This window comes from Notolabrus celidotus, chromosome 8, assembly GCF_009762535.1.
Source record: "Notolabrus celidotus isolate fNotCel1 chromosome 8, fNotCel1.pri, whole genome shotgun sequence".
Taxonomy (NCBI): Eukaryota; Metazoa; Chordata; class Actinopteri; order Labriformes; family Labridae; genus Notolabrus; species Notolabrus celidotus.
The window spans coordinates 23,022,260-23,035,121 of record NC_048279.1 but is presented as its reverse complement, the minus strand read 5'-3'; the positions used below and the strand labels follow the sequence as shown (position 1 = coordinate 23,035,121).

General features: G+C 40.1%; 1 protein-coding gene across 2 annotated transcripts in view; it reads right to left on the bottom strand.

The window, feature by feature from the left end:
* Positions 1–12,862, bottom strand: part of fgf13a (fibroblast growth factor 13a) — a 131,710-nt gene that overhangs the window by 25,723 nt on the left and 93,125 nt on the right. The window contains exons 1-2 of one of the 2 annotated variants that reach the window (XM_034689977.1): positions 4,121–5,054; positions 1,563–1,673 (exon numbers count right to left, since the gene is read on the bottom strand). In XM_034689977.1, the coding sequence (XP_034545868.1) occupies positions 1,563–1,673; positions 4,121–4,310 (301 nt within the window). In that variant the 5' untranslated portion in view covers positions 4,311–5,054. Of the gene's footprint in view, positions 1–1,562; positions 1,674–4,120; positions 5,055–12,862 lie in introns of those variants that run through there. The other variant, XM_034689976.1, reaches the window with a different exon arrangement.

The window sequence follows — 12,862 nt, the reverse complement described above, 5'->3', positions numbered from 1 at the left end:
TCAACTGTCAGTTGGATTTCAACACAGGCACACCCTATTCAGCTTTATGAGGTACTGATTCTGTGACAAGCCATGGAACGCAGCAGAGCTGCCTGAATTTTTTCGAGTGTTCTACCATCACCCAACAGCAATGTGAAAGAAGGGCGGGGGGGGGGGGGGGGACATGTCAAAACACATGGAAAATGTTATTTAAAAACCAGGCTATTCCATGAAATATAGATTTCTGAACTCCTCCTGTGTTAAAACACTATTACTCATCTATTTAAGAATAAATATGAACACATTTTAATAATATATCTAAATGAGAAATTTATCATCTGGATGTTTGCAGAAATATTGTAGACAATAAAACAAAAAATTTTATTTTACCCTAATAAGGTATGTTCCAGAGCGGCTAATATGCTAGTTGTGTAAACAGAAAACAAAATTCTTGTCTAAAAGAAAGGAAAAACTCAGAGAAGAAAGTCAAAATTTAACACAAGTTATTTAACATGGCTAGAGACAGGATCATAGAGTCTGTGGTAAACTATGTTAGCAGGTGTGCTGAATGTGGCTAATGTTAGCAGAGCTAGAAGCACCTGCCTTCAGTTCTCCCTGCACGTTGACGTCTGCAAGCCCTTGTTTGTTACACCTTGCCCCGGTCAACTGAACCAGACAGCCCTCATACAACTTCAACTCCATTTTCTAAATGAAAATCTCCTAAATTGCGCTGCGCTGGAGATGCCTCCTGTCAGCTGTGAATGTTAACAAAGGGAAGTAGTCGCCATCAACTACTACAGCTCCAGCTAGTGGTTGGTGGCTGCATTACAGCTCAGACACAATATATGCCGCCATTTCAGGCCCACAGTACTTATTAATAACTTTTTTAACTAACTATTAACTCTGTGTCGACTAGTATGGGTGATAACATTTTTTTTTTTTTTAAGTTATATTTTTGGCCTTTTTGCCTTTATTTGATTGGACAGCTGAAGAGAGACAGGAAATGTGGAGAGTAGAGAGTGGGGGAAGACATGCAGGAGGTGGTCGACCAGCCGGGAATCGAGCCGGCGACCCCTGTGACGAGGACTGTGGCCTCTGTTTGTGGGGCACTTAGACCGCTGGGCCACCAGCGCCCCAGGTGATAACATTTTAAGCGTGTAGTTCACTAAACATGGACATCGCTAACTCTAACACAAACTTATGAATAGTAGAACCAGAGAACAAACATTTTTGCATTGGACTCTTAATATATACTGGATGTCACTATCCAATCAGTGAGAATGGAGAAGAAACATTATTTTTAAATGTCCATGATATGTCAGTGTCACTTTCTCTGTCCTGTTTTGATTGTGCTGATGAATATTCCCTAATATCATTTTAAAGTCTCTTAATAGAATCAACTTTGTAATGTCAGTCAACATTCTGTCCTCGGCCAAAGAAATCATTTAAATCATATCCTGAGGACACTTGTGATTTACACATAACTAACTCTGTGTATAATGCAATCCTGTCTGTGTTACATAAAAAGATATAAAAGGTTGACCAACAATATTTACCAATATATACTGAATAGTAACACTTACTGTAACCATTGTCCTCCTCCTTCGTTCCGTCAATGGTTCCATCTGCCTGCAGCTGCAGGTGGAAACCTTGTCGACTGTAGAGCTTCGTCACAATCCCCTTCAACTGGGGCTCTGTGGATCAGACAGACACAGAAAGATACAAGAATCAAACCACTGACTTCAGGAAAAAAACTATGAAGCAGTGTGACATCACTCAAAGACTCGTGAAGGGACATTTTGAAGCTTCTGTTGTGGTTAATCCCTCGCTGCCATTTTGGAAGTTGCTGCACCCACAAAATGCAATTAAGGGAAAGGGTTGATAGGCCGAGTGGAGCCAAGGTGGGGGGAAAATGAGCAATTACAAAGTCTGACTGTGAATGGCTGAGACACCTGTCACTCAAGCAAACATGACTAAAATAATCTGGGAAGAAGCTCATTGAGGTTTGGCCTTCCTGAGGAGAGGATTACGGAAGATTTAAGGAAATTCTTGGTTATCTTTTTCAGCTGGATTGGAAGAAAGAGCATCTTTGACATTGTTTTGATCACTCAGTCATGGTAGTGGCCACATCATTCAGATCTCTTACACTTTCGTTGTGGTTTGATCTCCTATGTCAGTTCCTACTGATTTTGTAGCCACTATATGGTCATTTATTTTATATCAGAAACAAAGCAACATGCCTGATGAGTTTTAACAACAGTTTGATCAACACATCAATAAGCCTGAAAGTTTCTGTCTTTTCTTGAGCGCATACTTTGAATTTGACAGTGGCTTCAGCACAGGGGTTTAAGACAGTGGTGGGTATCTGTTGCTTGACACCTCCTCTTTCTCTCTGTGAGTTTCCAGTCACCCTCTTCTCCACGGGAATGCCAGAAAATAGTCTTTGTATGAAATTGCCTTATTCTAATACATGAGAGCTAAAACTGGATGAATGTAGTTAGAAACAATTCATCAATAAAGCCTGTAATAGTACGCAAATAATATGGCTTGTTATAAATAAAGTGATCATCATTTCGATATATTTTTCATCTATAGAAAGACTTTAAACAAAGAACAGATAATATAGAGTTAAAAGTGATAAAATAAAAGGTAAGAGCTACACTACTCTGTAAAACAAGCCTAGATAAGTCTGAAAGACAATAGTTTTAAGTGGCAAAGCGTTTACTTTTGAAGTGTCTGGGCAGCCTGTCTGTCTGTGTTCCATCAGTGTAATGTCTGATAAGAGCAAAGTGCTCTCCATTCCCTGGTTACTGTCCCTAGTGGAGTGTCCTTTACTCTGGTTTACCACACCTTTCATCTACGCTTTCATCTCACCTCGCTGTCAGTGCTGCCTTTTCTAATGTCCTAAGGTTACTTTGGCTGAAGAGGAGGTTAAATCAGTCTGAACACAAACAACTGTCTTCTAAAACTTTACAAACTGTATTATCAAGTTGTGTTTGCCAGCTGCAGCCTGAAGATAAGCATCAGTTTAGAAAGAAATGAACCACAAAGACTCTCCACAGTACTATGTACCAAAGATCTTTGTGTTCACTCAGGCACCATGTGCAAGTCACACACAGACAACGCCTTCTCCTCTGCACTCATTGCTTCCTCCACAGGGGAGATCAAAAGTGAGAGAGGTGTAAAAACTGTATGATAGTTATGCTATTACATAAACATGCACTCTGTAACCCCAAGATGCATCATTATGAAGAGTTATAAAAACTGCAGGAAAATAATGAAACAGAAGGGATTCCAAAAAGAGCTTGAGAGAGATCATTGAGCTGAATAATGTAACATTTTGTACAGTCTTTATGTCCACATATATCAAAAGACTAACACAACTGGCTTTAGGTAAAGAGCCAGCAGACCTTGACTCACATATGATACACTCACTTTCTACACTTATAATACTTATTTTTAAGGTTTGAATATACTTATGTAACTCTTGTACATTTATTTTGAGCTCTAACATCTTAGCTTGTGTCCTTTAAGCAGTGGACACATTAAGAATCAAAGATGTTGTAACCGTAGTTATTTGAGAACTACTGAAGTTAATATTTGCTGCTTTAAATTCTCAATAAAAGTTATGTAAATTGGAGTCTTTCCACTTGTGTCTCACTTCTGTTATTCTAGCTCTACATGTATGGTATTCTTACAATGTTTAAATAAGATACTGAAATCTCTCATCATTCCTGAAGACTGATAACAAAGACACTGAGATGAACAGATCATGCTGTCGAATTTGAGCACTGAGCTCTGACTCCTGAGTGCTAGTGAAGCCTTCAGTGGTTTCCAAAATGGACTTAATGAGCACTCCTGTCCTGTGTGGACTGAACAAGAAGGCGGTTCAGGAAGAAGCCTGAGTTTAAATTATTCCTCAGATCAGTCTGAGAGGCTAAAGGTGAGCTCTCTGTGGACAAACTTCCACAAAGGGAGCCCCCTCATTCTCCCACTGACTTTGGCAGAGTCATTAATCCTGAGCCAACAACAGAAATTGAGCGCTTCTTGATAGATTGTGTCTTGTTTATGATGCTTGAATTATGAAAACACCCTATAGTAAATAATGACAATGGGAGCCTGATGAAATGGCACAACAGACCTGGTCGTCTCCTTCTCCTCTTCTTGGAGCCAAATAGTTTGACTCTGGAGAAAACATTTAGCCGGCTCGGTTTTTCACAGGTTCCTTTGGTCTTACTGGGGCTGCTGACGCAGCGGCAGGCATTAGACTTCTCCCGCTCCCTCGCCTGCCTTTTCTGCCGTATGAGGGAGCTGGCTATCGCTGCAGCCATGGCCAGTTTGACAGCGCTCTGGAAAGAACTTCCAGAATATACGTAGAAATGATAACACCCCTTGAATCCAGAAAAATGGATTCCAAAGGAGACGGTCCAGGCGTAGAGGTAACAATAAGGCAACTACAACAATTCGTTAGGTAACAGGATATTTTCCAGGTAGACAACGAGGAGTAGACAATAAAATAGTCCCAGTAGAGCGGTAAAAGCAGTCAGATCATGTCCACGTGAATCATCTTTTGAATTTGGGCGTTATTTATGAACTGTCCGATGTATCCCCGTGAAAACAGTGAAACTTAAACAGAAATAAAAACCACACGTTCCACCATGGAGATGTAGAAAGACTTTGGCAAAGGCACGTTGCATGTTCCTCCAACTGTATCATTTTGTCGACATCACAACAAATACAAAAAAGCCAGTCTTTGTAAGCACTTCTGCAGCATCCCTCCAAACTACATGTCCGCGCACATGGTGCTCATGCAGGCTCACAGTCGTGAATGAGGCTCAGTGCACAGATAGAGGATGGAAACACCTGTTTGCCAGCACTGTTTTTTTTTCTCCCGGGGCTCTCTATCTGGCTCCCCCACTCCCCAACTGAAACTGAAGTTGTGAGAAGAAAACTCTCACCGCAACGTATGTGATGTGGACGAATAGCTAAGGAGATCCCGTTTGTTTTTCTCTCTTTTGTAGGAGCGAGGCAGCGCAGAGTGATAGCAGGAGGCGCATCATTGTTGGATGCAGTATGCCAGCCCAGTGCAGAGCGCACACTCAGCTGAGCTGTGAGAGGGAGCAGAGGGAGGAGGGGGAGTCTAACTAGTGAGACACAGACCCTGGCAACGGGCTCAGACAATTAAAAGCACCATACAGACCGGCAATAGGATAATTCACACTATGAACATGACAGGAGAAAGAGTTGAAGATGAAATCGAAGGGGAGGTTTGGAACAGAATAACAGAAAAGAGTAAAAAGTGGAAACATCTAGACCGCTCTGGAGAAGAATCATAGACAAAGTTTAAAATATCTAAAGCTGTAACGATTTTGAAGAATAAGTCTTGTCTTTCACATGGTTTTGCACATGCAGGACTCCAACCGGCTATGTACGGATATTTAACAACTTAAAAGATATGCCTCTCTAAATGTTAATGAGTAATTATTTAAATGTAGGGATTTGTGTGATTACAGATTGAAGCACGCAGGTGACTGTGGGGGATAAATCAGCAGGCGGTCATCATCAGACATCAGCAATGATCTATAGAGGACGCATATACAAGAGTGGAATTAGAGTTCGTTTGTTTATTTTATTCATTATTTCCAGAAAATTAAAATCAAACTGCATGCCATAATGCAATCCCACGTTCCCACATTATGTATGTTGATTTTAAAGGCGAAAGAGAATATTCATTCCATCTTTGAGACGTCTGTTCTCACATTATTTTTTTGTGTAGTGGATAAAATTGGTCATTTAATTTTTGAAAAAGCCAACAGCAGAAAGTATGCATCACTATTCATGCTATATCAAAGCCCGAACCAAAGGTTATGTTCTGTGTCATTTCCACCCCTGACTTTTTTATCCTCTTGCTGCCTGAGTCCGGGCTTAAGCACATTTAACAGCTTAACCAATGGTGCCATCTACAGTCCTTGTGCGAAAACTGTCCTAGACATTAGATTCATGTCCTCTTAATAATGACTGACGGCAAGTATAGCTGCACATTTGGAGATTGCGTTGATTAAACCGGAGGCGTGACTTTGCTGCGTCTTAGATCTCGCGGAAGACGAAGACCCGTCAATACATTAAACAACTCAGAAAATGAAGGCTACTGCTTTGATCACAAACCTCCTTAGACACACTAATGAAAAGGTCCTTAGAAAAAAGTATGCGGAACAAAAGAGGATTTTTAGAGGGATGGAACAGCGTGTTATGGACGCACCTCTAATTCAGCACCACGGACAGCTCCAGAGAGATCTTCTACTGCAGAGTATCGTGAAAAACACCCAATTTCAAATAAAAAAAACACTCCTCAAACACCACACTGGTGTTCCTTAAAGCCCAACGTGGTATAACTTACGATTCAGTTTAAACTTGTTTTCTCAATGAACACTAAAAACATCACTTCCAAGTAAAAAAAGACCCAACTTACATTGAAAAACCACACCAGCAGCCTACCTGACACAGATTTCCTCAGGGGGAAAGTCATGATCCTCTCCAGTGAAACCAAAGTGCAGACTTGTATTTGCAGCTCTTGTGTTGTGAAGAGAAGTAGAGCAGTCTAAAGTTCAAACCATTGTCAGACAAACTATCTGAGGCGCAGTGGATGAGAAAACAGGCATCGAGGCGTGGCCATCAACAGGAAGATCATTACAGGACATTAGCGACATGCCATTATGACTCTAAAATGCTCATTAAACTTTCATTTCGAGGTCTGCATGATCCGACAAACACGGGCGTGTTTGTGTGTTTGCTGGGGTGCAGCTTCTGCTGCGCGTGGGTGGGCCGGATTGGAGAAAAGTGATCGAAAATGCAGCCTGAGATTGTACTTCCTTCTCGGGGCAGAGAAGACTTTGTTCTCATGTTACAAAAATGATGTAAAATGATCCGATAATGCGTTGACTAAACCGGTTATACAGCCCTGTCCACTTTCGACTGAAAAATATCGATGTAATAAAGCAAGACAACAGGCATTAAGCCACGTGTTTGTACGAGGACAATTCTCTGTTCTGTGAAACCGTAGGGTTTAGGGTTCTTTTGAAAAATACTTAGTTTTTACTTAATCTGACATAGGATTATGTATGAACATCACTGCATACATATATGACTGTCAGTACAATGTTAGAAGTGTCGTCTATCAGCTTGTACATTAGAATTGTTATGTAAGGCGTATAGGGTACGGCTCTTTACAGGCGTGATTATGAGAATGAAAGAGGATTTATTAATGCACTGTATGTAATGATAGACTTAACAATGGGCTCTGATATAGACAGTTCAAGTAGGCCATTAGTACAGTAGAGTACAGCACAGTACAGTAAGCACTCCTAGTGTTCTCTGAGGCCGAATGACAATGCTCCTCTCTGACCACTAGATGGAGCAAGTGGACAGGCTGTGGGAGCATCTGATTCCATATAAAGAGGGAAACTCAAGCCATCATACAACACATTAGAAATCTAATGCAGAGATTCAGAAGTTTAATTAAATGTGATTAAATCACAGTTTTTGCAGATATTCTATACACATCTAATCATTTAAGTCATTTCATTAGCAGCCAATGTTAGTGCTATAAAGGGATTTTTGTTGTGGACTTATTTGTTGACTACTTTTTCAGAAAAGAAAATACAAACAGGGAATAAATATACATACACAGACTGTCACATATGCATACTACTCAGTACATGAGTAGACTGCCAACAACACAGTGTGAAATGCCTGTTGTTTAAAAGTCAGTGGTCATTATAAAAGTGTACATAAATGGCTGTAATAGCCGCCTCAGGTAAAATATGATAAACATATGAACACTTTCCAGTTAACATACCAAAGCAGTATCACAGAAGTTCTACTCTGGCCAGCTTGCCTTTAAAACTTTGGACAGCTGCTTAAGTTTGACAAAACTCACTTTAAAAAGTTTTCCTTTTATGTGACGTTTTTGTGCGGTGCATTTGAAAATGTCCTTACATCTCAGTTGAAGTCAATCCTCATCCATGTTTTCACTCTACAGTGTCTCTAAATGGGAACATAGTCTCTTTTTCCACCTTGCTGTAAACCTGAGCTGTTGCAGATACACACAGATTATACTTGTCGACTTGTTGTATTTTTACAGTACACTATAGATTTATAAATTATAAATGGGCTTCTGCATCAAATTGGAAATACAAATCAATTAAATCAAAGTACTGCAAAAAAAACTTGAATTCCGATGCTGAGTGATATCCAAAGACGCTGCGCAGTCAGCCATGCGGAAAACAGATACCAATATATTGATTTACAAGGGATGTGGTTAAAATGACATAGGGCTCTATATAGATAAAAGCTTTTGTTTCCTGTTACTGTCATAGATGTTAACCATAAACAGCGTGTTGTAATGGCATGAGGGAGTCTAACCTTTAACACCAATGAAAAGATGGTGGCCAAAGTTGTTTCAAGGTTGACTTGAATTTTATAGAATCACTGCTATCCAGTGAACAGCTAGCACCCTAATAGATAACGAAGCTTACATTCACAGAGGTGAATTTTACTGACTTTTAGGAAACTTAGGGGAAAGATCTTAGCAAGAGCAACACAGAATTGACATTTCTTAAGGAGATAGTCATCAAAAGGATCATCCAAACATTTATTATGCTCATTGTGAAGAAATCATTTCTCTTCCAGTTCCCCTGAAACTCCCACACCACATGGTAGAATCAGCCCAAATGTTTTTAATACTCAACCCTCTTACAATCATTACTAAACAATTAATGTTTTCTGCCTCCTCCTAATGGGGCTCACAGGAAACTTCATTTTCCCAAACCAGCATTATCAAGATGAGAAATCATTCCTCTTCAAGTCGGTATTTTATTTTTAACTACTGCAAGATTCACTGCCTGAAAAATTGGAACTGTTTTGGTACATATTTCCAATTATTTTGGTGGATAAACTCAGCCAAATCTATGAACTAGATCTCTCTAGTTTAAACCATAGACTGTATAAAAAAAGATGGATTGCACAGTAGCTTCCTGAAAGTGAAGCCAACATATTTAGAGCTGCCTGCCTCCTCCATTAAAACATATTAGAGATGGGTCAAACTAGAAAAAATGTATTTATTTATTTTTAGTTGAACATTTTTCTGAGAAGTTTGGCTTAAATTCATTATTTAGTTCTTTAAAAGAGTGGTTGTGACATCATGCTGCTTCAAATCAACATAAGAAATCTGTTCTTCTGTGGACTGTTCAGACCTAAGGAATCTTTGGCATGTAATCGATTAATGTAAAATGTGTGCTTTGCATAGCGGAAGGGATGTGAAGTAAATTTCCACTAGACAGATTGCTTCATGCCTTGGCTCCACTGTATGTCACTGGCACAATGTATCAAGGTCAATCACAGCAGGATTTGGCTTCCCTTTTTTACAATAGGAGGATATTATGGCGTGTTGTCCTTATTTATATACAGTGAATGTTGAAAACATAGTAAGGTAGGCAAATTAAAATTACTTTAACTGTGACTAGCATAGGAACAATTTGTAACACTGCCTTATGACTTCCTTTAAGTTCCTCTAAAGAGGTTTAGCTGGTTATGAAACAGACTGAAATTGATACTTAAGCCTCTACGTGACCTTCAGATACACAAAACACTACTTACACATGTACACGATACGATCAATAAAGAGATTTATGTGTACCTCTTGTCAATAAGGGGTGTCAAAATAGCCACAAATCGAACGCTACTTACAGAAGCTTCAAAGCTGTAACTCTTACTGAGATATCTGAAAAAATGATATCTTGGACGGAAAACATGGATAGCTTATGTTGGAAATATGAGTGCAAAATAAAAACTATACTTAGTAAAAGAAATGACCAATATTAATGTTTCTAACCATGTATCATATGTCCCACTTAGCTCTGGAGCTCAGTCACATTGATTACTTAATGCAGTCACTTATGAAAGTGACCATTCCGAGCAGTAATACCAGCATAAGTGCAAAGCAGTAGTTTACATGTCACTCTACTATTGGCATGCTGTGCGTTAACCCTCAGCTCTATGTCATAAATTGCACAATGGAAAAGGTGCATATTGAACCTCTGTACATTCTGATTTCCAGCATCAGTCTCCCTGATACCTCCAACTCTGCCCAGAGCCAATAAACAGATCTCCTCACTACCAGAAACAGATCACAGTTTTGGCCCCAGCTATCTTGCTGCTGATAAACCAGGACCATCAGTCAAGCAGACATCACAGCCACTCGGGAGGATAGCTGGGTTTATCAGCGACAGTTAGGAGGACACAGAGAGGTGGTTAGAGCTGCATTGTACAACAGCAACACTAATCAAACCCCTGAGATGATACTGAAGGAAGTGTGGACAGTGTGGACAAATGTGGACAGGCCTGATAATGTCCGTCTCATTCTCTCTTTTAGGAGCAGCAACACTTTAAAGAGGAACAAAAATAGCACAGAAGGACAAAAGTAGAAGTGTGGAGATGAGGAAAGCGTTTTTTAAATAGACAAGAAGGTATGAAAATATAGATCATACACATTTGTTTTATTCTAATTCTGTAAGTATCACTTTATTTTAGCAGCCTCTGAAAAAATATAGCCTGTCTCTTCTTTTGTCTTGCTGTCATTTTGAAAGGTCAGCGTGGACAACAACTATATTTATCTTATTTGAAGGCTAGACTTAATTATAGCAGCTCTTGTCTCATAAACCACAAAAAGACAAAAGAGGGCTTGAGCTATATTCTATTTTTATTTCTTCGGTATCATTTGTAGACAGACGTCTCTGAAGAAAATATGACTTTAGTCTACTTTTGTTCTTTTCGTGTATTTTAACACAAAACTTAGTTGCTGCTAATCTTAACTTTTTATATCCAAAACCAGCCTCATGTGCCTTGAAAAGCAGAATGTTAATACACTATCTATGCTGTCAGAAAATCCAACCTATATGCAGAAGCATCTGGTTATATTCCATCGGCAAAGGTGTCTCAGTCCAACAATAATATGTAGTCCAAACTTAAGTGACCTCTGTCACAGAAACTGTCTTGGTGTTGTGTGTGTGTGTGCGCTCTGGTTGCTTGTGTAGCAATGTGCCATGGGTACATGAATTACTGTAGTGCCCCAAAATGCTAGTCTACTTCAGCCTCCCGGGGGCACCTTCACTGTGAACTCTCTCTCTCTCTCACACACACACACACACACACACACACACACACACACACACACACACACACACATACGCAGACGCAGCAAGAGAGTGTGAAAATAGTTGAGAAAAGCTTAAAGAGGACAGTCTGTCACTTGCCATCACAATGCAGTAACGCATCTGTAATGTGTACTATAAACTTTAGCTGACAGGAAATACTTAATAGCTATGTTTTGCAGTTAACTTAAGGGCATAAATAAAAAGGTTAAAATCTGATTTGCAAACAGTAAGAAAAGTGAGTGGAACTGTGTGAAAGTGAACTGCAGGAAATGCTGCTCTAGGCCTTGAGTCCAGATTTACTTCTCCTCACCTTAACTCTTCAAACAGTTCCCTATAAAAAGCCTCATTCAGTCTGCGTACATACCCAACAGGTAAAGGACTACATATCCACAAAGGTCTAAGTACTCTGCTGCTCTTAGTGCTCTTACCCCATCCATCCACTAGAGAGCAGAACTCTAGAGTGAAACTAAAGTGGGGGGTAGGCCGCTATGCTGCCAAGGTTGAGCACTGTGTTGACCTTTGTATTATTAAATATAACCAAATAATTAAAGCGGTCTCCTCATATTAATGACCTGGGGCTATCATGATAACACCCAGGCTTTAATGAATTTTTTAAATTCATAGAGAAAAGTGGCCTCTAAGGGCAAACAGTGAATAAATGAGGAGGTTAACCTTGCTCCTGGTGTGTAATAGAGGGCAAAGTTGCATGCAATCATGATGCCCATGATTATATTGAGATATTTGACGCCCAGCTATAATTGATATTTTTAAATAGCATCAGAAAGTGCATAAGTTGGATTTTTTGTTAAACCTCTTGCTGCAGAGTGAGGGGATAAAGTTAAATATCATCACAGAGGAAAAAAAAAAAGATCTCAGATAATCTCAAAAGGCTGATGCACAAGCATTTCAGCCATTTGGCAGCATCGTCCCGCAGGCTGCCTGTGTTTTTGCACATGTGCTAGTACTGTAAATCCACTACAACAACAGCCTGCAGCATGCGAGGCCACCAGTGCCATAGTGAGTCCACGCGTTGCCATGGAGACTGCACATACGTAAGAGAGGGTGTGTGTGTGTGTGTGTGTGTGTGTGTGTGTGTGTGTGTGTGTGTGTGTGTGTGTGTGAAAGATGGAGTGTATGGCTGAGAATGGGGGGTTGGATATTACAGAAGAAGAAGAAACCATCAGTCACTCAAGGTTCCAGTAGAGGAGGAGAGGGGGGGTGGTAAACAGTCATGCCTGGCTGGCTGACTGGGGGACTCATGGCAATGATTGTATGATCTATTTCTCCCCTGTGGAATGAGAGGGCTGCGTACAAGACATGAAAGTATAGATGCAGTACACTGACTGCCAGCAGGTGAACCAGGATGAGCTCCACCTTTGGGACATAAAGCTTGCAGGCTGAGGGTAGAAAAAGGGCCAAAACTCTACCCTGGGAGCTATCTATGATTGAAGAATCACTCATGTGTAAAAAACCATCCTACTATGCTGATCCTTTTTAGATACAGGGGTCATTAACTGTGCTTTATTATTAGTGTAAAGTGCCAGAAACTTGAAGAAATAGTCCTTTATTAATGTACTATGTTTGGCTGTTTTATAGCTGCTTTGAAAACAACATAAAACACATACTCTGAAGCATCAATACTCCATTACCGAGCTGTGTGCCAGTCTGCTCCT